Here is a 24,584-nt window from a genome sequence, read left to right as displayed (position 1 = left end):
CCACAGAGCCTAGGACTTGCTGATCAGAAGGTCGGCGGTTCAGATCCCTGCGACGGGGTGAGCTCCCGTTGCTCAGTCCCTGCTCCTGGCAACCTAGCAGTTTGAAAGCACGTCAAAGTGCAAGTATATGTACCGCTCCAGTGGGAAGGTAAACAGTGTTTCTGTGCGCTGCTCTGGTTCGCCAGAAGCGGCTTAGTCATGCTGGCCACATGACCCGGAAACTGTACGCCGGCTCCCTCGGCCAATAAAGCGAGATGAGCGCCGCAACCCCAGAGTTGGTCATGACTGGACCTAATGGTCATGGGTCCCTTTACCTTTACTAGCTTGAAGGCTACCTTGAAATGTATGCAGGGGCCTACTCATTGTCTTGAAAGAAGATCCCATCGGATCAGTAACTTTGTATGTGCAGAACTCATGTGACTGAGAGCATTTGTCCTTGTGTACTCTATTTGTGAAATGTATACTCTCCCAAGAGGAGAACCTTGTTGGAGGGACTGGCCAATTATTTAGTTAGCCAACTGTTCTTACCCTTCTGTACAACTGAGAGAAGAGGATTTGCTGTGGCCACAAGAAAATAATTACAACAAATGTCAGAAACGACGAGTGTATATGATAAGATGTGCATTTTAAGCATATTGATTCCCTGTACATACCTTGGTTTGTTTATTTATTTTTACTTTGGGTCCAGTTTTATCTGATACTTGATTTTGTCCATGACCTGCAATGATGATGAAATCTTCTAATAGCCTAATTGATTAAACAGTGTGTTTTTCACTTTACTAATAAGAGACAGAGTTCAAAGGACTTTTAGTTCATCTCAGTAGAATGCATTGTGCTCCTTCTGGCTGCCACAGCGTTCCAAAATTATCTCTAGTGGTGCCAATTTGTCTTCAGTGGTTGGTATATGGGGATCACTTTAAAGTAAGGCATTTATTTTTAGTCACGTTTCGAACAAGTATTTTGATCCCGGTCCCTCCCACCCAAGCTATTTTCACCTGCCTCTTGACTTCAACCAAGCTTATACATCGTGGCACTGTTAATGTTCTTTCAAGCCTGGTTCAGATATAAAAGTAGCTGCCTAAAGAGAATGACCATGGTCTCCTGTCTCTCTCTCACTGAAATGGAACAATTCAAGGTTTTGTTACACCATAGTTTCTGGTTAACACTGGAGCATGGAAATTGTAGATAAAACTCTTGACTACAAACCATCTAAATCAAGCCTGAGGGAAGCTATATTAGCATTCAAGGCAAATGTGATGTGCTCCTGTTCAAGATAAGTTCAATCCTCCCACTCAGATGGTTCCCCCTCTTCCCCGCTTCCAACAGTTAACACCCCCACTTAGCTTTTTTGTGTGTGCAACTTTTGGGTTCCCCCAGTACTTCCCTCTTATCTGCTGGTGGTGCTGTTTGGGCTACATAAGGAATGGTGACAGTCAAGAGGTGTTGATGATGCTGCTGCTGCAGATAGCCATGGTTGGTTCCTAAAACTAACCTTTGGAGAGTTCCACCCCAGTATCCTCTGAGCATTGCAAGGAATCCTTTGTGGGCACCTCTTGGGTGGTGAGGTTCAACACAAGACAATAAGCAGACCGTAGCACTTATAATCAAACATTTGTTGGTAATAGTGTGAGGTGCATATCTGCTGGGAACCCAGTGGGGAGCAGGCGGCCACGCGTGACTTGCCCCCAGAGAGGAGAAATATATATATGATGTGTGGTGTGCGCGCGTGTCTTCCTCTAATTGTCAGCCATGTTATTTTTCAGCCTTTGTACCCCATTCCCATGACGCCTATGCCAGTCAACCAGGCCAAGACCTATAGAGCAGGTAAAGGTGAGAATAATACAGTATTGCATGCTCTTGTACGTAGCTTGCATGTAAAATAACTAACATGCCTTGCTCATTGTTCTGTTACATTTACTTTGCTTATGAATTAGCAACCTGCCTTTCTGTGCAACCCACTTACCAAGCTGCCTCCTCTTCTTCTTCCTCCTCCTCCTCCTGCTCATGTGTCCTCTTGTTTCTTGGATTTTGCAGCACTGAACAGGCAAAGTTTATAGCAGCATAGGGCCTGGTGCATGGGTAGGCAAACTAAGGCCCGGGGGGCCGGATCTGGCCCAGTCACCTTCTAAATCCGCCCCACGTACAGTCCGGAAATCAGCGTGTTTTTACATGAGTAGAATGTGTCCTTTTATTTAAAATGCATCTCTGGGTTATTTGTGGGGCCTGCCTGGTGTTTCTCCATGAGTAGAATGTGTTCTTTTATTTGAAATGCATCTCTGGGTTATTTGTGGGACATAGGAATTCGTTCATCTCTCCCCAATATAGTCTGACCCCCCAAAGGTCTGAGGGACAGTGGACCGGCCCCCTGCTGAAAAAGCTTGCTGCCCCCTGGCCTAGTGTCTTGGCTCCAGTTCTAAATACTTGAATGGATTCTTTTAAGCAAATTTAAGGCTGAAAGATCCTGTGCACACTTTCCTAGAAGTACACCCTACTGAACACATTGCACAACTTACCCCTCAGTAACATGCATACGAAGGTACTGAAAGAGTGTTTGATTAGCTCCTGTACCTAACAATGAGCAGAAGCAACATATTGACTTGCCATGCCAGAGGCTTGTTTCTTCTGTTCGGCTTTTACCTAAAGGAAGCTTTTATGCATACAGTTGGGCACAAAGCTACTGATTCTGAAAGCTCCTCCCTGACATCAGAGTGCTGTGCTTTAACAGGATTTGACTGTTGTTATGGGCTCTGTTGGTCTTAGGGAGAAAAAATGTAATCGTAGAAAAAAAAATTATGCCATTCTTCTGTATGGGAGGAATGTGAATCTTGTATGGGTTGTCTCTGCCCATCTCTCCACAGGCAGGAAGTTAAACATTTAAAAAGTAAAACATTTTTGCTGCACCAGAGCAGTGTTCCAGTATATATCGGCTAATGCTTGGATAGTCTTTCTGTGATGCCTTCTTTCTGCCTGAATGATAGCCCAGCCTACTCTGAGCTGACCTCTCTCTCCTGTCGCCTTAAAGCCTGCTCACAGGGTGAGATTCTTGAACCCTACCAGCAGCTGATTCCTCATCTTCATTTGGCTTCCTTGTGGTTGCCATTGTACCTAGCTGTACGTAGAAATGTTGGCATAGGTTTATTTTAGGGGGGAGGTGCTTTCGTAATGTGCCCTTTCCGCCTATTTTTGCAGTATCAAATATGCCCCAGCAGCGGCAAGACCAGCACCATCAAAACACCATGATGCACCCTGCCTCTGCTGCCGGGGCTCCTATTGTTGCTACGCCACCGGCTTATTCAACGCAGTACGTCGCCTACAGCCCCCAGCAGTTCTCCAACCAACCTCTCGTTCAACATGTGCAGCATTACCAGTCTCAGGTATGCCTTCAGCTGAGCTCTGTGCAGCTTGAACGGTGGGGTTAGAATGTGTATTTTGCCACACTGCATAAGTCGTGATGCAGTGCTTGCATAACACTTCAAAAAGAGCTACGTACTGCCTATGGTGATACATCCAGGGCCATTGTCACATGATGCCCTGTGTGCATGTTTGAGGGGTGTGTGTGTGTGTGTGTGTGCAGGCCACCCAGTGGCGTAGCGTGGGGGGTGCAGGGGGGGCCGGCCGCACCGGGCGCAACATCTGGGGGTTAGGGTTAGGGGGCGCAAATCCACAGGTTAGGGGGCGCAAATTACTTGCCTTGCCCCGGGTGCTGACAACCCACGCTACGCCACTGAGGCCACCTTCCATGCAGACAGGATTGACAGCTGAGTGATGGAACAGACTCAGAGACCTGGATGTTTACTGCAGTCTTACCTAGATCTGTTGGCACGTGAAAGCTTTAGGTTATCTAATGGCATAATTTCATCTTAGTGCTATAGTGTTAAGAGGCCTTTGTGCCATAATAGGAGGGGCTGGGAAAACTGCCGCAGAGCAGAATGATGGTGGATCCTGAGTCTTCCTCTAAATCCAGCCAAGTTTGCTAGGCATCTCTGACTAACTTGAAGAAAGGCATTTTGTACCTGTGAAAGTACCTGCAGAGACTTACTCGTTCTCTTTCTCATGCTTAATGCAGCACCCCCACGTCTATAGCCCTGTAATACAGGGCAATGCCCGGATGATGGCACCACCGGCACACCCGCAGCCCGGCTTAGTTTCTTCCACCGCTACGCAGTACGGTGCGCACGAGCAGACCCACACGATGTATGGTAGGACACTTTTGAATGAGTTCTCTTTTGAAACTTTGAAGGATCTCGTTTTTAGCGGCTTGCCGAGAGAACTGGAACGCTCTGTGTTTTGAAATTCACTGAAACCCGTTTGGATACCGGTATAGTAAAGAGAGATTGGGAGAATGAAATGCAATTGTAAAGCATGAACAGCTGACTTTTCTGTCCCAGATACCTCTTATCAAACAGCATATCACAATTTCTCCATATGCTGCCGCCAGCAGCCTTTTAAAGGGCCCTTATTTATCACTGGGGACCGATTCACTTATGTATGTCTCCACTTGCATATGTGACTGAGCCAGTGTGCATCATTAAGCACCGCAGAGTGAATATTTGTAGTGTTGCTGTGCCCATTCAAATGTACTACTATTCCGCAGACATGAACCATTTTGTATTGGTAGGGGATTCTTAGCACCTAACCCTACTCTCAGTTGGCACTCTGAATTTGTGCCAAGGATTTGAGGCATGGCCTCCATTCACCCAGGCACTGTTTGGGACGCGAATTTCCTGTTCTGGGGCAGTGTTTAGGTTATGTGCCTGCAGTTGATTCCTCAGCATGAATTGAGATGTGTCTGTCTTTTGCCTCCCCGATACAAGGCCCCTTCTGGCTTGGGGGTATCACCAAGTGTGGGTTTTGCACACTGATGGCTTCCTGTAAACCAAGGATGACTTCCATGTGGGCTGATGGCATTAAGTGATGCTGAGTGTTAAGAATGCCCCTGTTGCAATGTGGGATTGTGCCCATTTTGCTGCTTTGAGTAGGTAATGGAGGTATTTTTGTGATTCAGAGATTATGCTAATATTCTTTGGGGCAGCCACTAAAGGGCTGTGTTGTTATGCTGGACCACACAGGAGGACTCACAGCTTAATTCTTCTGCCCTTTTTTCTTTGGTGGGGGAAAGGGAAAAGTTGAGGAGAAACCTCCACTGCTGTGTCTAGTCAGCCAGGTCACTCAACTAGTCATAGGAACACCAAGGTTGTCCTTGCTTTGCAGTGAATTTATGGGTTCTCCTTTTCGAGGAAAGGACTGTGGCTTAGTGGCCAAGCATCTGCCTTGTATGTAGAAGGTTCCATTCCTGGTATCTGCAAGCAGAGCAGAGCAGAGGGGGGGGGGGGACCCTAAGACCATCAAGATCTACCAGTCTCTGTAGACAATAGTAAGCTGGAGAAACAGACTCTAAATGTTAATAAAAGTGGGAAGGCCTCCGTAGAACTCTCCAGGCAGCCACTGTGTAGCTATTAAATCTCCAGAATGGGTTCTCCTGTTCTTCCCCTTCATGTGTGAGGCAGGTCTTGAGATTTGTCCCCCAAGAGTAGCTTGGGGGTTTCAGCTGGCTGCTTTGAAGTGCCATGTTATGGATTCTAACACAGAGACGCCCCTGCTGACCACTGGATGCTGTGAGTGAGCTTGCCTAGGCCCAGCTGACCGGCCTTCCCCTCTAACCTGTTTGCTGCAGCTGACCTGGAAGCAAACTGACCCGTTTGGGCTTTTTGCCTTCCTGGACGTATGAGCCCAGGCACACAGCCACTCAGTTTCTCCTTTTTGCATGAGCAAACATACCGAGAAGTCTTCTGCTAAATGTAGTTTCCTATTTCATCCAAACTGGGAAACTCATTTATTTATTTGTCAAGCTTTCTATACTGCTTACTTGACAGAAGATCTCTCAGTGCTTTACATTATTCTCAGCTTTGGGATGCAGCCAGCTTCAACTGATGGGTGTTGGAGGCAGAAGGCTCATTCACATCTTGGCTTATTAAACCGAGATACAATCGTCTGAACACGATCACCGTTTCCAGTTTGTCACCTTGCAGCTACTTTTTTTACCAGGATGAATCCAAATACTTAGTGCTCAGTGGTTTTTGTTAAGAAATTTCCTGATAGTTTTCTTTTAGTATAAGGTGGTGGTCTTTGGAAGCTTAAATCATCAGAAGTGTTAGTGACTGGTTGGATTTTCTTGTCTGGCTTGCACCAACTTAGCTACCTGTAGCAAAGAAAGGAAGTTATTGTAAACCGCTTTGTGATCCTCAGATGAAAGGCAGTATAAATAAACCATCATCATCAAAAGTCTTTGGTTCAAACTTTAGCACAAATGTATTGTATTTTCAATCTCAGCGTCCCTCTCCGTCTGAATCATAGGTATGACAGTACTCTCCTGTCTCACAGGTTTGTTGTAGAGATTACTGAGGGAATGTATGTGAAATACTGAATAAATGTTAAGTGGAGCTATACTGTTCCCTTTGGCCAGTTCTCTAAAGACATAGCAAAACTGTAATCGGAACGCTGCATTGATTTGTAGCACCTCTAGTGCTCTATGAAACTACATCTAGCAAAGAGAATGAATAGGAATTTATTCTATTAACCTTTGTATAAACGTGTGTATATGTCAGCAGTTGCAAATTGCTGGACTTCTGTTAAGATGGAAAGGCTTGTTTCAAAAGTCTGGTAAACCAAGATAATGTTTATTCACCAGCTTGATCCTGATTTTGCTTTGTATTTTATCCAGTATTTTTCTGTGTCTTATTCTCTCTCTAAGCTATCTAGTTTCCTGTCTCTGCTAAAAAATAAATAAATTAGTATTCTGAATTAAGCAATAATTGTGGAACTGGGGCTCTGCATCTTGGGGAAATCCAGTTTTCTGGGATTGTAACTGGTGTTTTTCTCTTCATTGAAAATCAGTCAAAGCACTTTTTATCCTTATTCTTCATGCTGTGGTTAGTTAACGGAATGTAAAATACTTTAAAAGAGTGGACATTTTAAAATTGATGAACACCAGCTGAAGACTGTATGTGTGATTGAATATCTCTTTAACTTTTTTTTTTTAATTGCAAATTGGTTTGTGCATGAAAACAATGATTGACTTAACCTTTCCAGAAGACTGGAAGTGGTGCTCTCATCTTGTGGCACACGGCTAATTTCCCTTTCTATTTCCCAAATTCAGCATGTCCCAAAATACCCTACAGCAAGGAGACAGGTCCTTCTTTCTACTTTGCCAGTGAGTTGGGGTTTTTGTACTAACTTTGATTTGCACAGTAAACAACTTTGAAAGAATCTGTTGGAGAATAGGCTTGTTGAACAGATGTCTTTGCACCAAACCTACTCAGAATTAGGAAAAGCTTTTCTGTCATTGAGAAATCAATGGACTCATGGGACATGTAAAGGATGAAACTGTCTGAGGAAGATTATCATAACGGAATAGGTAAGATGACAGCCAGAACTAGGTGAAAAGAGTAAAAATAAGTCCAGTTATGTAGAGACTTGGTTGACGTGTTTACTTCCTCCTTACATTTCCTTGAAACCAACATGGTCTACTGCCCTGTGAAGGAAGGGTTGTCTACTTTGCAGTGGTCCACAATAAAGGGTACAGAATTGGTTGGTTAGAGATTTGGGAAAGGAAGATTCAGACTTTTAGGGGGTGGGAGAAGAAATCTGAAAGGGCAAGATTGGAATTTACAGGGCAAGACATTCCCCAAAGAGTTGGAATTGTGACCCCTGGAAGGCCTAACCCATCTATGAACCCTTGCAGACAGAATGCTGGAAGTTTGCTTTAAACACAAGAGCTAGAAAACTTCGAAAAAGCCTGGGGTTGAGCTGAATGAAATTCAGTGTTGGATTTTGCAAGGCAGTTGTGGTCACAAAGGCCCCTGGATCTTTTAATCGTAAGCGCTGATTCCCTTTTATGTATTTGAGTGAATGCAAAGATCCATTGTGGCAGAATGACCTACACAGCCCGAGCTGTCAGCTGGAGAAGGAGGGCGCACCTCTTTATTGCACAGCAGAAAGCAGGAACTCTGTGACTTTTGGGAATGGAGTTGTACCAGGAATCTGCTGCTAACCTGTTCCATTTGGTCAGAGGGCTGTAATGCAGCCACATTGGTTTGGTGCACTGAAACTCTTTCAACAAGTCAATTTCCTTTAATAGATCTTCCTTTGCAAAATGGAGCCCGCTGTCTGTCTGTAACATCCGTTTACATTTGCTTCCTCTAATTCAAATGAAGGTCTCTTTTGCCGTCTAATTGTGGTTATGTTTACCTTCAGGCAGTTTTCACACTTAAAGCACTGACTCTTCCCAACATCATCTAAGTGGGTGTTTGATTTGGGTGGCCTTTCCCTCCCCTCCCTGCCTTTCTTCATTTCCTACTGCCTTGATTATCCACCACCCCTCTCCCTTTTAGGATTACAGTTGCAACTTGCAAATTCTACACATTATCCTTCCCTTATCCCAAAGCATTTGCCCTTGTTTCTGTTTCCTCCTTCCACTTGCTGACATATTGCAGTTTGCAAAGAACTAAGTGCCATCTTACCCTGCTGTTCCCATTTATGTCGGGGGCAAGGGAACTAATTATGTAGCTTATCTATCCTGTGAAAAGCAGGTGGTGTTCACACTGGATGTATCTTCCTTTTGCATCTGCTATGGGAGCTGTAAAGGCAGATTTTAAAACTTGGGTGCAGGTTCTGGGTCCCCATCTTGTCTACAGTAAACCTTGGACATGCTTCTCTGAGCTCTGAATGTGACCGCCCTGAGCTAGTTCCTCCAGTCCCTGCCAGCAAGATAATCTATTTTGGACTGAAAAGAGATCGCCAGCAAGTCCCATTTCTTCTCTGTGGGTTTGAAGAGGAAATGAAGAATTTTAAGGCAAGGATGGGGAACCTGTGGCCGTCCAGATGTTGCTGGCTACTAGCCATGCTGGCTGGGCCTGATGGGAGTTGAGTCCTGCAACATCTGGAGGGCCCCACAGGTTTCCCCTCCCTGGTCCATGGCCAGACTTGTATGCTAGGGAACCTAAAGGCTGCATGCAGTATGAAACACAGTTCTGTGACTGGAGCCAGGTGTGTGTGTGTGTGTGTGTGTGTGTGTGCGCGCTTTCCCACCCTGACCCAAATAAATTTGACTTTTGTGACAAGAGCTTAAGGTTAGAGGAAGCCTGGAGCCAAATGGCCGTTTTCAGCAGGAGAGGATTGAAAAGCCTCTTAACTCTCACTGAGCCTGGCTTTTCACTTTTACACAGTCCTCACGCACCCTCAAACTTTCCCCCGCAACCATGTAGGTTTTAAAGAATGTGCTCTGCAGGCTGCAAAAGTGATGTTGAGTCGAGGGCAAGTCTCAGGTGGCTGGCATTTGTATTGTTTCTAAATGAAGGAAAGCAAAGCAGCTATTTAAAAGGGAGACACCCAGAGTTGGGGGAGTCCTATGTGCTGACTCAGCTTGGCATCCGTTCTCAATTTCCTTTCCCCTCTTTTCTTCCTAGTTTCCACTGGTTCCCTTGCTCAGCAGTATGCCCATCCCAGCGCCACCCTGCATCCGCACCCGCAGCACCCACAGCCTTCTGCCACGCCCACAGGGCAGCAGCAGAGTCAACACGGGGGAAACCACCCAGCTCCCAGCCCAGTGCAGGTAAGCGCTACAACTAACAGAGAAGCAGGTTCTTGCTCTGCCATTGTTTGGGCCAGTTGCCTTTGAGACCCTGCATTCATTGCCTGGAGTCTGTACAACCAGAGCTGACGACTGGCCAGCATTCTGTCATGGTAGGAACCATATCACTAATTCATTGCACACTGGAGGCTACTATTTTCCACTGGAAAAGAAGCTAGCAACTGGGATTAGCCATCCTGATGGATGCAAGTTTAATGCAAGTCAGAAAGTTTAGGCAGATAGTTACATTTCTTAGACAGCTATTTCTTAAAAGGTCCCACGGCACTTGTATTTATGAGTAAAATACAAATGTTCTTTCTTTATCCAAGAGTATTTGTACCCTGCTCTTCATTAAAAAAGGCCCTTGGCACAAATTACGTAATAATAATAATAATAATTTATTATTTATACCCCACCCATCTGGCTGGGTTTCCCCAGCCACTCTGGGCGGCTTCCAAAAGAATATTAAAATACTGTGATACATCAAACGTACGGTCCGTTAAAGGAAGCGACAGGGAGGGAAGAGGGCGAAAGCACACTTGGGCCCCAATGTGATCTGCAGGTGTGGAAACTTTTCAGGAGCAGGACGCACAAGATGGAGTTGGCCTTTCACTAGAGCTACTGAAACGAGCTGTGCCTCCCATCTCACCCCTGAGGCAGCCTGTTGGAATAGCTGCTATCAGGTTGACGAAGTCTGACAGAGCTGGCCTTTCAGTGGAATTGAGAGAATAAACCATTGTTTATAAATTCATAAAGTACATGGGCCTTCTGGCTACTGAAAAATACCCATTACAGCATAAAAATGACGATCTGCTTTTAGTTTATTTAACACAAAAAGAAGTAGCAGCTTGGAACATCGAGAACAGAATAGTGATAACCCTTAGCAGGCTTCATTCAGAATGTTCTTCCATAACTTTAGCGGCACCAAAGAGAGCCCAGCCTCTGGATCATTCCTCCTTCTGAGCGTGGCTTGAATCTGTAGCAGAACCTCTGAGCTGCCCTGGTGGATTGTAAAGGGTGAGGCATACACCTGAGGTTCCTCAACCCATAATGCTGAATATGAACATGGATGTCAAGCATGTTTTTTGCTGCTGGGAAATTTGCCTCTTCCCAGCCAGGTTTCCCAGCTTGCCATGAGGTGGAAGGAACCCTGGCAAAGCACTGTATTTTGCATTCCCAGCATAGCCTGAGAGCAGAGCAAGCGTTTTTGAGGGCAATGCTTTTTTTCAGCCGGAACTCGCCGGAGCTCAGTTCCGGCACTTCTCAGGTGGGCGCCATTGCCATTATAAGAGAACAGGGGAGGCGTTCATGGTGAGTTCCGGCACCTCTTTTTCTAGAAAAATAGCACCGTTTGAGTGTAAATATTGCCAAGCCATTGCTATGCTTATGATCTCTTCAGCACCATCAGCACCAGGCCGCCCAGGCTCTCCACTTGACAAACGCCCAGCAGCAGTCAGCCATCTACCACACTGGTCTTGCGCCAACTCCTCCTTCCATGACCCCGGGCTCAAGCACACAGTCTCCTCAGAGCAGCTTCCCTGCAGCTCAACAGACGGTCTTTGCCATTCATCCTTCCCACGTCCAGCCCGCCTACACCAACCAACCGCACATGGCCCATGTCCCCCAGGTAAGACATTGATGTAGGCTGAGGTCCAAAGAGTGCTCTCTGTTCCAGGGAGGAGAAGACTGGGGGCGGGGAGCCATTTCTCATTAACATGGGCTTATAATCTCAGGCTGCTTTGATCCGGGGAAGGCCATGGGTGTGTGTCACACCCTTGTGCACCAAAGAGCTGTTCAGAATGCCTGATGAGTATTTAGTAAAAGGTAAAGGTACCCCTGCCCGTACGGGCCAGTCTTGACAGACTCTAGGGTTGTGCGCCCATCTCACTCTAGAGGCCAAGGGCCAGCGCTGTCCGGAGACACTTCCGGGTCACGTGGCCAGCGTGACATCGCTGCTCTGACGAACCAGAGCCGCACACGGAAACGCCGTTTACCTTCCCGCTGGTAAGCGGTCCCTATTTATCTACTTGCACCCAGGGGGGCCTTCGAACTGCTAGGTTGGCAGGTGCTGGGACCAAACAGCGGGAGCGCACCCCGCCGCGGGGATTCGAACCACCGACCTTTCGATCGGCAAGCCCTAGGCACTGAGGCTTTAACCCACAGCGCCACCCGCGTCCCTGATGAGTATTTATGCACACAGAATAATCTCTGTCCAGCAGGAGGTGCTAGCGAGGGATCCCTGGACTATGGGTTTCTCAAGGTTGCCCATGGTAGACCTGGTCACCTGAGTACTTCCCTCTAGAAGGCAGGCAGAACAGGGCATGACATTGTGCACCTTTTGTGCTAGAGGGTAGACAGTGGTCCTGCTGCAGTTGCTTGGCTAAAGCTGTAAAGGTTGGGCATGGTGGTTGAAGGGTGGTGTGGGTTCTTGGCCTCCTGTTATGGAAGCGGGCTCTGAGTGCCCCAGAGGGTGGTGTCCTTCCTGAGGAAGTTAGGAGTGAGAGAGATCCTTCCTATGGAATTGGTGGTAAGTCAGCGAGCTTTTGGGTCTGAGGCCTGAACACTGAAAAAGGTCCTTTGCAGGGAAGTCTGAAGCCTCCCTCAACTGTACACTTAGATTTTGTGCTCTTCCCCTTAATGTATCCCCCCCAGCTGTGAATGGCAAGCCAAGTGCTGCCTCCCTCCCTCCAAATGGCTACTTAACAACATATTTTGTGCTGTTTCTAGTGGTAAGGCTGCCGTATTCCTCTGAGAGGGTAGCCTGATAATAATAATAAATAATAATTCATTATTATTTATACCCCACCCATCTGGCTGGGTTTTCCCAGCCACTCTGGGCGGCTTCCAACAGAACACTAAAATACAGTAGCCTATTAAACATTAAAAGCTTCCCTAAACAGGGCTGCCTTCAGATGTCTTCTAAAAGTTTGGTAGTTATTTTTCTCTTTGACATCTGGTGGGAGGGCATTCCACAGGGCGGGCGCCACTACCGAGAAGGCCCTCTCTGCCTGGTTCCCTGTAACTTGGCTTATCGTAGCGAGGGAACCGCCACAAGTCCCTCGGCGCTGGACCTCAGCCTTTCAACTATAGCCTGAGTTCGGTGGGGTCCCGGCCTCCCCCCTCCACTGCTGAAACAAACCCGCTTTTAGTGCCATCTCTGGGATTCCTGTGGTGTTGGCTGTGGGCCCCCTCCCCTTTGTGGCCTTGCTACTAAAGAGCTAGTTTGACATCAACTGATAGGAAGTGCCTACAGAGGGTGGTGAATACTGCACATGATATTATGGGCTGTCCCATGAATCCACTGGATGACATCGCAGAAGAACGTTGCCTGTGGAGAGTGAAGAAAATTCTCAGGGATGATTCACACCCTGGCCGGCACTTTCTTGATCTCCTGCCCTCGGGCAGAAGATATAGAAGCAGGATCAGTCGCACCAACAGGGTAAAGAACAGCTTCTATCCGTGGGCTGTTGGGCTGCTGAATGAAAAGATAACAACAGGGCAACTGACTTTTGGGTTTGGTGGGTGTGCGTCAGTAAACGAGGGGAATTAAGACTAAGAGAGCTGAGTGGGGGGTGCTCGTGTAATCTCACTGTATACAAGTTGTACAAGTGACCATAAAGTATTTCAATTTATTTCAGGCCCATGTGCAGTCGGGAATGGCTCCTTCTCACCCAACTGCCCATGCTCCAATGATGCTCATGACAACCCAGCCACCACCCGGCGGGGCCCAAGCCGCCATTGCGCAAAGTGCACTACAGCACATTCCAGTTTCAACAGCGACACACTTCCCCTACATGACGCACCCTTCAGGTGAGCGGAGTGTGCGCTTGGGAGACGCCGCAGGTCCCAAGAGGGGGGATAAGGGAGAGAAGATGAAGGTTGTGTGGTGTCGAGGCTGGGCTTGGGACCGCCGAGAGGGGGAGCCCGGGTGGATTCCCTTGCACAGAACAGGCACAACAAATGCTCTTAAAATGCCCTCTCCCCCCACAACTGAATCTTTACTCCCTTCAGGAGCAGTCTTTATTTCCAGTCATCATCATCAATCTTTATTACGGTCCAGAGACCCAACAAATCGTTACAAAGGAATACACAATTCATACAGCCTACCTCCAGGTTAAACAAGCATTTTGTTCAGAACATAGGGATCATTGGTTCTTGCAACCACCGATAAAAACTTTGCCACTGCTAATGTTCTAGCATATGTCCGGTCTTCCAATAGGAACCTGACATAGTGAGCCTCTGATTTTTCCCGGGAAAGGTACCAGCAAGGGTAGTATCAGTTCAGCCCTGGCGTGCTCATATTTTGCACAGTGCAACAAAATATGTTTTATGGAATCGATGTCTTGAGCACACGAGCAAAGTCTGTCCTGGTAGGGAACTCCTCTCAACCTACCATCCAACACTGCAGAAGGAAATATGTTTAGTCTGGCTTTGGTGAAAAGCCTTCAATAGTTCTATTTCAGAGTGAGGATCCTGTGACCTCCATATGTCATTGGACTCCATCAGCCCCAGCCAGGGTAGCCAGGAATGAGGGGCCAGGGGACTTGTAGTTCAAGGGGCCTCCGGAGGACCACAGGTTCCTTACCCCGGCTTCATGGGTACACCCAGCTCTGTTGTGAGTCCTCCCACCTCCTTTCCTCTCCCAGCACCTTAAATGGCAGCCTTGGTGTTGCTGCCTGCACTTGGCCCTTGGCAGACCAGCCGTCATGCTCCAAAACCCATTCATGCTCATGCTTATTAAGAAAGCCTCCGCTGTGCTCACGCTATGTTTTTTAAAAGCACCCGTCACCTGGTTGTCCACGTGTCATTTTTTCCATTGCTCTTCCCCACTCCTGCCACCCTAGCCCACAGTGGCGTAGCATGGGTTGTCAGCACCCGGGGCAAAGCAATCAATTTGCGCCCCCTAACCCGTGGATTTGCGCCCCCTAACCCCCAGATGTTGCGCCCGGTGCGGCCGGCCCCCCCCCTGCACCCCCACGCTACGCCACTGCTGGCCCAGTGAGCAAGAATATGTGTTGCTGGTGAATAAAGGGCATTGGAGTCTTTGTCTGAGAGAGACATCTCCTGTAGTAACTGAGCCGCTTTTTAAAATGCCCTTGATAGGATCGTATGCCTCGTCTCAACTCATTCTTCTCTCTCTCTCTCTCTCTCTCTCTTTTTTTTTTTTTCCAGTACAAACCCACCATCAACAGCAGTTGTAAAGCTGACCTGGAGTAACTGTGAGGCTGGATCCCTCTTTGTTTGTTTCTTTCTTTCATTTTTTTTAGGCCAAATACCTTCCTTCTCCTGCTTCTACCAACTTGGAAGCACAGAAACAAAAACAGAAATCAAAACAAAATCTAGTATTTCACTTTATTTTTGTTTCTAAGAGGAAAAAAACCAACAACCTTGTAACATCCGATAGGAATGCTAACAGTTCACTTTGCAGTGGGAGAAATTCGGACTGAAACAAAAGGCATGTAGAGCCCTTGTGGGACAATTCCATAATTCCATGTGTTGTGTCAAAAAAGGAAAACAAAAACAAAAAAAAAGCCCTGCCCCATTTCCGCTTGCAGATAAAACTGGAAAAAAACTATTTATTTTTTAAAGCAACCCTTCAAAGTCACAAATTCATCAGCTAGAGAAAGACGTAACGAGAGTGATTCTTGCTGCTATTCTCACTAAAAAAAAAAAAAGAAATTAAATGAACATAAAAAGAAAATCAATACCTTTTACTTCTAACTAAACTTGAAAGAGGTTTGAAAAAAAGCAAGTTCTAATCGTCAAGCCGATATGGATTTATTATTTATAAAATCATGTTTGATGATGGGGGAAAGCCGCCGTCGCAAGGCAGCGGTGTAACTTTTAAGTTAAGAGGAAACTTTTACTTTGTAGATAATATAAAATAAAAACTTTAAAAAAAAATTAAAAATAAAAAAAGTTTTAAAAACTGACCTTTTTCTTCTGGAATCTGTATGGTTCACCTTGTTTCCTTTACCTATTTTCTGGTTTAGCAGTTCACTGGTGCGTAAGATAGGCAGAGAGGCCTTTGGACAGGGGAGCAAAAGAGGAAAAACTGAAAAAACATCTGTCTTAAAGGTGGCTTCTGTATAAATGTGTGAGTTGGGCCAACAAATGTGTTCTGGCAGATGAAGAGATGGTGGTGCTTCAGGCCATTAAAGCATTAAGCCTTCCCCAACCTAGTGCCCTCTGAGTGTTTTGAACTCATTCCCTAGCCAGCATGCTTGGAGACAAATGGGTAGTGTGTTCCCCAACAGCACCTGGTTGGGGAAGACTGCATTGGAAGTACAGTGGTGCCCCGCAAGACGAATGCCTCGCAAGACGGAAAACTCGCTAGACGAAAGGGTTTTCCGTTTTTCAATGCGCTTCGCAGGACGAATTTCCCTATGGGCTTGCTTTGCAAGACGAAAATGTCTTGTGATTCTTGCGATTTTTTCCCGCTCCCCACCCCCTTTTTCTAAGGCACTAAGCTGCTAATAGCCTTTTAGCAGCTAATCCGCTAATCCCTTAAGCCTTTAATAGCCGCTAAACCGCTAATAGCGCTAATCCGCTAATCGGGTTGCTTCGCAAGACGAAAAAACCGCTAGACGAAGAGACTCGCGGAATGGATTCTTTTCGTCTTGCGAGGCACCACTGTAGTTGAGCCAATGCCGATTTTCACAATCTTAACCAGAAACAGGGAAGCTTAGGCATGATGGCCAAATGTGGCCCTCCAGACCTGGTCCTTGGGACTCTCCACACCCCTCACTGGCCCTGCTTCACACACCCCATGTGTTTTGGACTGCCTGGAATGTACCCTTGAACTCTGGTGACGCCTCTTGCTTGTCTGGAAGAAGGATATTGAGGAGTGTGTCTGGAAAGGAGCATAGTCTGCAAATGGGGAAATTTGCATGCTTTGCTTCACCCACCCATGTGGACCTCAGAAGGTTGCCCAGAACGGCATGCGGCCCTCAGGCTGAAAATGTTTCCTCACCCCGATATAAACTTACCGTATTTTTTGCTCTATAAGGCTCACTTTTTCCCTCCTAAAAAGTATGGGGAAATGTGTGTGCGTCTTATGGAGCGAATGCAGGCTGCGCAGCTATCCCAGAAGCCAGAACAGCAAGAGGGATTGCTGCTTTCACTGCGCAGCGATCCCTCTTGCTGTTCTGGCTTCTGAGATTCAGAATATATTATTTCTTCTTTTCCTCCTCCAAAAACTAGGTGCGTCTTGTGGTTTGGTGCATCTTATAGAGCGAAAAATACGGGTACTTTCACTTAGGAGTTGGTACCTGCTGGATTAGCCTGAAGACCTAACTCTACTCTGTCCAGCAGTAACCAGGAGCCCAGGGGCTGAAGGCAACAGTCGCCCATACCCTAAGTTGTTTATTCCTCTATATATCAAAGGGAGATACCTCTGGCATGGAAGCTTCACGGCTGCTTGGGCTCATAGCTTAAGAAAAGCTCATGGTGCATTCTTCCACCAACAGCTTCCTGAGCTAGTGACTCATCATCACAATGTAATTTGGGCTCAGGAATGCCTGAAGTGGGAGGTGTGTGTGATTAATGGAAACTCTTCCTTATGTTCTGTGCTCACAGGATCTAAGACTTGCGTCCTCCAGGCAGTTCTTCCCCGTTCCAAGAAGTGTGACTGATTTCAGCTTGAAAGCAGGAGAAACCATGGTGGTGCCCTTCAAAAATTGATGGGCTCCCAATTCGCAGCAACCCACACGGTTGATCCTGTTATCTGGAGGGCACCACATTGGCTATTCCCATTTTCAAGTACAGTGGTGCCTCGCAAGACGAAAAGAATCCGTTCCGCGGGTCTTTTCGTCTTGCGGTTTTTTCGTCTTGCGAAGCAAGCCCATTGGCGGAGTAGCGCTATTAGCGCTATTGGCGATTTAAGGGCTAAAAACGGCTTTTTAAGGGGTGGGGGATTAGCGGTTTTGCTGCTAAAATGCTTTTAGCAGCTTAGCGATTCAAAATAAGGGGTTTTGGAGCAAAAAAAAAAAAATTCAAATTTTTTCGTCATTTTTCGTCTTGCGAAGCAAGCCCATAGGGAAATTCATCCTGCGAAGCGCCTCTGCAAACGGAAAACCCTTTCGTCTTGCGGGTTTTCCGTCTTGGGAGGCATTCGTCTTGCGGGGCACCACTGTATCTTATCAGGTGATTTAAAAATAAGATTCTGTTAGGATGGCTCCACGGGGGGGGGGGGGGTGGAAGGAAAAAGAAATGACCACGGAACCAACCACTGAAAATTTCTAAAAACAGTTTTATTTTACTGCAGGGGCAGATCTGTATGTATTTTTTAGCTGTATTAAAGAATAAGTTACATGTACAGTACATACAGAAACAATATATAGAAAAATTATACTATACAAGAGTAGAAAGGTGGAGAACAAGAACACTCAGTTTTTTTTCTTTAAATGCCTATTTGGTTTTTTTAAAAAAAATAAATAGCAAGCTGTGGAGCTCATTCATTTGCTGCTGTTGATAGAGACTAATCTGTTAAGATTTTAAAATTTGGAAACCACAGTGCGGGAAGCTTATACCTACAGCTCACAGAGATGACGTCAAGTAAACTGTTCATGGCCGGGTGGTATATTCAGCATTGGGGCTTTGCCATCCTGCCGCCAACCTCCATCTTGAAGGACGACTGGCACAAATGTGAGGATGCAACTGGACCCAGGTAAACTAATTTTACACTGCATGTTGAGCCCCTTTGGAGGATGCCACCTGCAGGGCAATTTTGAGCAGGTTTGCCCCCGGCCTCTGAAAACCCTGCCCTCAATGAACACCTGCACTTGTATCAGAAATTGTAACGTCCCAGAAGGCTTTGAGCCCTGATTGGCGTTCTGAGCGAACAAACAGGATCTCTGATGGTGATGGAGGAAGAAATTTATTTGCATGAGCCGCCAAGCACTGCTGGTGATAGGAAAAAGGCACTTAATATCTAGGCAGGGACCACGCTACTGCTCTACTACCGGTTATGTGATTTGGAGCATTTAGGTTTACTAGGTAGGAAAGATCAGAGCTAGTTCTTTAGAAGAACTCAAGAATGGGCTGAAACCAGGGGGAGGGGGGAGCAACCTGTGGTCCGTCAGATGTTTCTGGACTCCTGCTTTGAACAAACTTTCAGCAAAGGTCATTCCAGCACAAGGCATTGTGTGATGAAATGCTAGCTAATCACAGGCCCTTTTACCATCCAGCGGGCACATGGGTCCCATGCTTAAAGAGGTTAGCTTGTGTGGGCAACAGCTCAAAGAGGGGAAAGCATTTTTAAAAACCCAACAACAAACCTCTAGTATCTTTGGATACACAGCCATCATTTTGAATAACAATTTGCTAGACTGTGGACAATGTTGTTAACTTGACTATACTGTATATGCTTTGCCATTACCCATGTTTGTTTTCTGATACATGCTACCATCCCCATGCCCCCCAAAATCAGAACACCACCTCGGCCAAAGAGAATAATTGTTAGATTTTGCACACACAGCAGGAGAAAGATGGTAATGGCCTCTCCCATATATATATTTTTTAAAAAAATTCCTTCTCTCTGCTGGTTTGGGGTACATTTTTAAAGCTATTTCCATTCTATATCAAGAGCAGATACCCTTGGTGCTAATATGCTGTTAGACCAAGCTTTCTGCTTTTTGGAGAGGTTCCCCCCAACTCTGGCTTTTGTGGCTTTGAGGATGCTGGAAAAGAGCAAATTCAGCGCTGTGTCGTTTTCATTGTACTCCTAAAGTTAATGCATGATAAATGTGTGTCTTAACCTCACTGAGGTTCTTAGACTTCCTCTAAGAATTATGCTGTTAAAATTACTCTCAAAAGCATTTTAAGCATTTTTGAAACTGCTTAAAGGCAGCTGCTGTGGATTTTCTTTTAGAGGGGAAAAAAAATCCCTGTAACCCTCGTAAGGTTGGTGTGACGTTCGCAAAGAAGTCAGATTTGGAAATAGATCAGAAGCTATTGGTTGTTTTGAGTAATTCTGTGCTGCATGGTTGGACTTGAACTAGGGATGTTAAGCAACTACCAGTAGTTTTAAGGCCAGAGTAGCCCTATGGGGCAAGGCAGAGATGCAAAATGACCCCTTTTCCCACTGGAATGGCTGGTTGGAAGGAAGCAGCTATTTGAGGCTAGGTCATCTTAACCTCAAAACGTATAATTTCATAGCTCAGTGATGGAATGTCCCATGTCGTAACAGGGAAAACCTCTCTGCTTGAGTCTTTGGAAGAGCTGGTCCACTGAGATAATTCCAAACCAAGCAGACCAGTCGAGCTGACCAGCTGCTTCCTAGTAGGTTCAGTTCCTTTTGACTTGCTCATGAGCATCCAATCCATTAATTCTAGGCTATTCCCTGACCCTTCTCCTTGCTCTGTCTCTAGCTGATGTTGAAAGGAGATCTGTATTGCCAGGAATGATGGCACTTCTCGTTTAAGGAGGAGGCATAGCCCAGTTGTAGCATGCATGCGGGAGTCCCAAGGCTCAATCTCTGCCATTAGCCAGTTAAAGGACCACAGGTATGGGTGAGGTTCTGAAGAGGCTATGCCAATCTGGAGTACACAATGTTAGGCTAGATAAGGGACAGTGATGGGATTGTTAATAGGAACTTTCATCCACTCCACAAGTGTGGTCTTCCCAGTGGCGTAGCGTGGGTTGTCAGCACCCGGGGCAAGGCTGCACTGTCCCTCCCCCAGATAGTCCCTCACTCTCTCTCCGCACCGCACCGCACGCCTGGCACCCTCCCCTCCACACTGGGCGGCGACCCGGCGGCTCGGCTCGGATTCGCACAGCCAGCACTGCAGTGAGAGAGAGTGAGTGAGCCAGGTAGGGGCAGAGAGCTGCGAGTGCAAGCGCGCCCCCCCCCCCCCGATGTTGCGCCCGGTGCGGCCGGCCCCCCCTGCACCCCCCACACTACGCCACTGGGTCTTCCTCTGCCTACTCAAGACAGGAACACCTTCTGCTTCTTGCTGGGAAGCCACAACAGTTGACTCTGTCTGACTTGTGGTGCATTTGCATCGTTTTAGGCCTGCATGGAGGTTGAGGGATCTGAGTGTTTAGATATTTAAGGCCAAAAATTGTGCACAGGTGTAGTGGTGATGGCCTTCTGCCACGGTTGTTCCTCTTGCCTGCACTTCCAACAACCACCTAGTTCTGTTTGTATTACCCTACTTGGAAAGGAGCTTAAGTTTTAAAAAACAAAACACAGATTTCCTTAGTTCCCAAGGGAGCCAAGAAATTAGCTCAGCTAAAGAGAGCTCAATTGCCTTCATTCAGCAACAAAATGAGAGGCAGGTGATGGAAAGAGGAAATCGGATCAATTACTTGAGTCTAGTTGGATCTGGGGGTTTTCTTCTACTGTCCACACATTTCCCCTTTTCCTTAAGTGGAGGAACATCGTCACAGAGACCAGAAAATATTGTATGTACCGGTAGCAACAAAAATAAGCTTGGAGCCTAAAGCAAAGGAAGAGCCATGTGCAAAACCGATGAGAGGATTGAGTGAAAAAACTTAACAGAGAGGCCATTTAATAAGCCGAATCGAAGGGTCACATCCATAGTGGAGTGAGTTATCAATCTATCTTACAAACCAACACAGCCAAGCAGGCATGTGCAGAGCTTTCCTGAGGCCTGGGGGCAGAGTCTTGTTAGAATAAAGTTATAAACTCAAACAAAAAAGCAGCCGGTCCCTGGTACACCGCCCCCCACTGCCATCTTAGCCCTCCAAGGCTTGGGGCAAGTGTACCCAGCTGCCTTGCCCCAGCACGAGCCTGCAGCCAAGAGGAAGAAGTCTTTTCCGTGGCTTTCTGAAACATTTATCCAGAGTCTTGTGCAAAAGCAGGCTGTTGCCCCGTCCCGCTGTGTCAGAGGGATGTATACTGGTTGTTAACCGCCCGCAGGTGGGACCTGCCTTGTGAGTCCATCTCGTAATCATTGTCCCACTGGCGCGTTGCAGGGGTGGTGGGTGGGCTGGTCAGGTGGCTGCTGGGCCACAGGCCGCTGGCCAGCTCTTCTGGAGGGGGCACCAGGTGGAATATCTGCTCCACTGAGGTGCTCTGTCGGAGGTTGTCGGCCAGGTGGATCCGCGGGCAGCTGGAAGGGGTCAGCTGGACAAGGCTGAATTCTGGGTGGCAGCGGTGGACGGAGGGGGAGAGGGGGACTGTGCTGCTGGAGCCTGCGTTGGGAGGAAGAGAAATGAGGGGGAGTTATACTGAATATCCTAAAAATATGCTGACATAAGGGAATATGACGTTCCGTAGACGGGGCGGCATGGACCGCATGCTGAACAGGCAAGCCAGATTCTGTACAGTGGTGCCTCGCAAGACGAAAAGAATCCATTCCGCGAGTCTTTTCGTCTTGCGGTTTTTTCGTCTTGCGAAGCAAGCCCATTAGCGGATTAGCGCTTATTAGCGCTATTGACAGTTTAAGGGCTATTAACGCCTATTAAATGCTTAAGGGATTAGCGGTTTTGCTCCTAAAATGCTTTTAGCAGCTTAGCGCTTCAGAAAAAGGGGTTTTGGAGCGGGGAAAAAACCTCAAGAATTTTCATCAATTTTCGTCTTGCGAAGCAAGCCCATAGGGAAATTTGTCTTGCAAAGCGCCTCTGCAAACGGAAAACCCTTTCGTCTTGCGGGTTTTCCGTCTTGCGAGGCATTCGTCTTGCGGGGCACCACTGTACTCTGTAGAGATTATGCAAACAAGAGCATCACAAGAGTCTGATCTGGCCAATGGCCCATCTAGTCCAGCATTTTGGTTTTACAGTGGCTAACCAGATGCCTCAGCCCACAAGCAGGACCCGAGCACCCGAGCCCTTTCCCTTCCTATGGCTTTACTGTCGCCAACTGTGGAGGCAGAGCATAGCCATCATGGCAAGGAGCCATTGACAGCCCTCCATGAAATGGTCCAGTCCTTTTAAAGGCATCCAATATCGTGGCCATCACTGCTTCCTGTGGGAGAGAGTTCCATAGTTTATTCTGTATGACAAAGTCCTTCCTTTTCCTTGTCATGAATCTTCCAACATACAGCTTCACTGGATGTCCGTAAGTTCTAGTGCTAAAACTACTAATTTTATCACTTCTATCATGCCGCCTGTTATGCCCTTTCTCTAAACTAAAAAGGCGAGTAAGATGGGACTTGGCAGATGTTTATAGAACTACAGTGGTACCTCGGGTTACATATGCTTCAGGTTACAGACTCCGTTAACCCAGAAATATTGCTTCAGGTTAAGAACTTTGCTTCAGGATAAGAACAGAAATCATGCTCCGGCGGCGCGGAAGCACCAGGAGGCCCCATTAGCTAAAGTAGTGCTTCAGGTTAAGAACAGTTTCAGGTTAAGAACGGACCTCCGAAACGAATTAAGTACTTAACCCAAGGTACCACTGTATATGCACTTTTTTTTACAGTCTTGCTAGGGCAAGTTTCTAATATGGGACCCCTGACCACATCTTCAGCCATTGAAAATGTAAGGCAGTGTCAATTCATTTCTGATATTTGAGGAGGCACGACCCACCGACTCTTTAAAAAGTACCGTTAGCTGTAAGGACTAGAATCTTGTGTTTACTTTAAAGGTAAAGGTACTGCTGACCGTTAGGTCCGGTCGCGGACGTCTCTGGGGTTGCGTGTTCATCTTGCTCTATAGGCCGAGGGAGCCGGCGTACAGCTTCCGGGTCATGTGGCCAGCATGACTAAGCCGCTTCTGGCGAACCAGAGCAGCTCATGGAAACGCCGTTTACCTTCCCGCCAGAGCAGTACCTATTTATCTACTTGCACTTTGATGTGAACTGCTAGGTGGGCAGGAGCTGGGACCGAACAATGGGAGCTCACCCCGTCGTGGTGATTTGAACTGCCAACCTTCCGATTGGCAAGCCCTAGGCTCTGTGGTTTAGACCACAGTGCCACCCATGTCCCTTTGGTGCTTACAGAACACCAAATATGACATTCCATAACACTCCATAGTGGTCATAGGCACAATGGCCTGGTTCCATATTTCCAAGAACCATGATAAGCTGCAATGCCTCCACACTGCAAGGGCAGCACAGAAAGCAGCCAAATAGCAGGTGAGGCACTCTGCTCCCTTCTCGACAAGACTCTGAAAGTTACTAGCCCTGAATGGACCTACAGTAGTCATTGCTGGCATGACTAGAAAGGAAACCAAGAACTAGCTAACTTTTACACTACTGCACCTGATTGCTTTGAGGTCATCCATGTCTGCAACTAGCTAGGTGTTCCTTGGTGGTGCTAAGAGCTTAAGAGCTTCCTTCGTCTTTTCTGTTTCCAATTCCTGTGTCAGCAATGCAGGAGTAGGCTATGTCACCCCTAAGCAACACACATTCCTGCTTTGCACCTAAGCAGAAGCATCATATGTTGGTGATGTGATTTGGGTGGCTATTTTTTAATACAAAGCACACACACTTCTCCAACTCAGTTCAGCAGGCAGAGGCTTCCACCTTCCAGCTGAGTGATCGAAAGCGGAGGAGAGCGGAGGATATGGCAAGGGATTTCCCCCACCAAATTACAGTGGAAGGAAACCACAAGCGCTGGTGTCCAAAGCCAGCTTGCCTTCCTTATTCTAGAAGGACAGAGCCTCAGAATTCTCCAAGGCCTGCTGAAGCTGTCCCAGCAGGAATTCTAGAAAACAGCACTTTCCACCTTGATAGATGTTGGCAGAAAACAGAGGGTGGTGTAAAAATCTTAACAAACTGTAAGTGTTCAGTGATCGCAGCCTTAGCATGATGAAGAGAGGAAAGTTCCCCAGTTCAGTCCCCAGCCATCTGTGCATCTGTCTGCCTCTGCTCCTTAAAAGGTAAAGGTAAAGGTACCCCTGCCCATACGGGCCAGTCTTGACAGACTCTAGGGTTGTGCGCCCATCTCACTCAAGAGGCCGGGGGCCAGCGCTGTCCAGATACACTTCCGGGTCACGTGGCCAGCGTGACATCGCTGCTCTGCCGAGCCAGAGCCGCACACGGAAACGC

At 47.0% G+C, this 24,584-nt stretch overlaps 2 protein-coding genes across 10 annotated transcripts in view; one reads left to right on the top strand and one right to left on the bottom strand.

Moving 5' to 3' along the window:
* The window catches only part of ATXN2 (ataxin 2), a 66,979-nt gene extending 51,418 nt beyond the window's left edge, over positions 1-15,561 (top strand). For 2 of the 8 annotated variants that reach the window (XM_083453756.1, XM_083453755.1), the window contains exons 18-25: positions 1,764-1,824; positions 3,190-3,374; positions 4,067-4,199; positions 7,157-7,210; positions 9,465-9,610; positions 11,028-11,255; positions 13,267-13,438; positions 14,801-15,561. In XM_083453756.1, coding sequence (XP_083309882.1) covers positions 1,764-1,824; positions 3,190-3,374; positions 4,067-4,199; positions 7,157-7,210; positions 9,465-9,610; positions 11,028-11,255; positions 13,267-13,438; positions 14,801-14,829 — 1,008 coding nt within the window. In that variant the 3' untranslated portion in view covers positions 14,830-15,561. Of the gene's footprint in view, positions 1-1,763; positions 1,831-3,189; positions 3,375-4,066; positions 4,200-7,156; positions 7,211-9,464; positions 9,611-11,027; positions 11,256-13,266; positions 13,439-14,800 lie in introns of all 8 variants that reach the window. The other 6 variants (XM_083453754.1, XM_083453753.1, XM_083453759.1 and 3 more) reach the window with 3 other exon arrangements.
* Positions 15,562-17,859: 2,298 nt separating this feature from the next.
* The window catches only part of SH2B3 (SH2B adaptor protein 3), a 78,051-nt gene continuing 71,326 nt past the window's right edge, over positions 17,860-24,584 (bottom strand). For both annotated transcript variants that reach the window (XM_083454015.1, XM_083454016.1), the window contains exons 8-9: positions 20,537-21,787; positions 17,860-20,247 (exon numbers count right to left, since the gene is read on the bottom strand). In XM_083454015.1, the coding sequence (XP_083310141.1) occupies positions 21,477-21,787 (311 nt within the window). In that variant the 3' untranslated portion in view covers positions 17,860-20,247; positions 20,537-21,476. The remainder of the gene's footprint in view (positions 20,248-20,536; positions 21,788-24,584) is intronic.

Source organism: Podarcis tiliguerta (assembly GCF_965153285.1).
Source record: "Podarcis tiliguerta genome assembly, chromosome: 8".
Lineage (NCBI taxonomy): Eukaryota > Metazoa > Chordata > Lepidosauria > Squamata > Lacertidae > Podarcis > Podarcis tiliguerta.
This window is presented reverse-complemented; position numbering and strand designations above follow the sequence as displayed.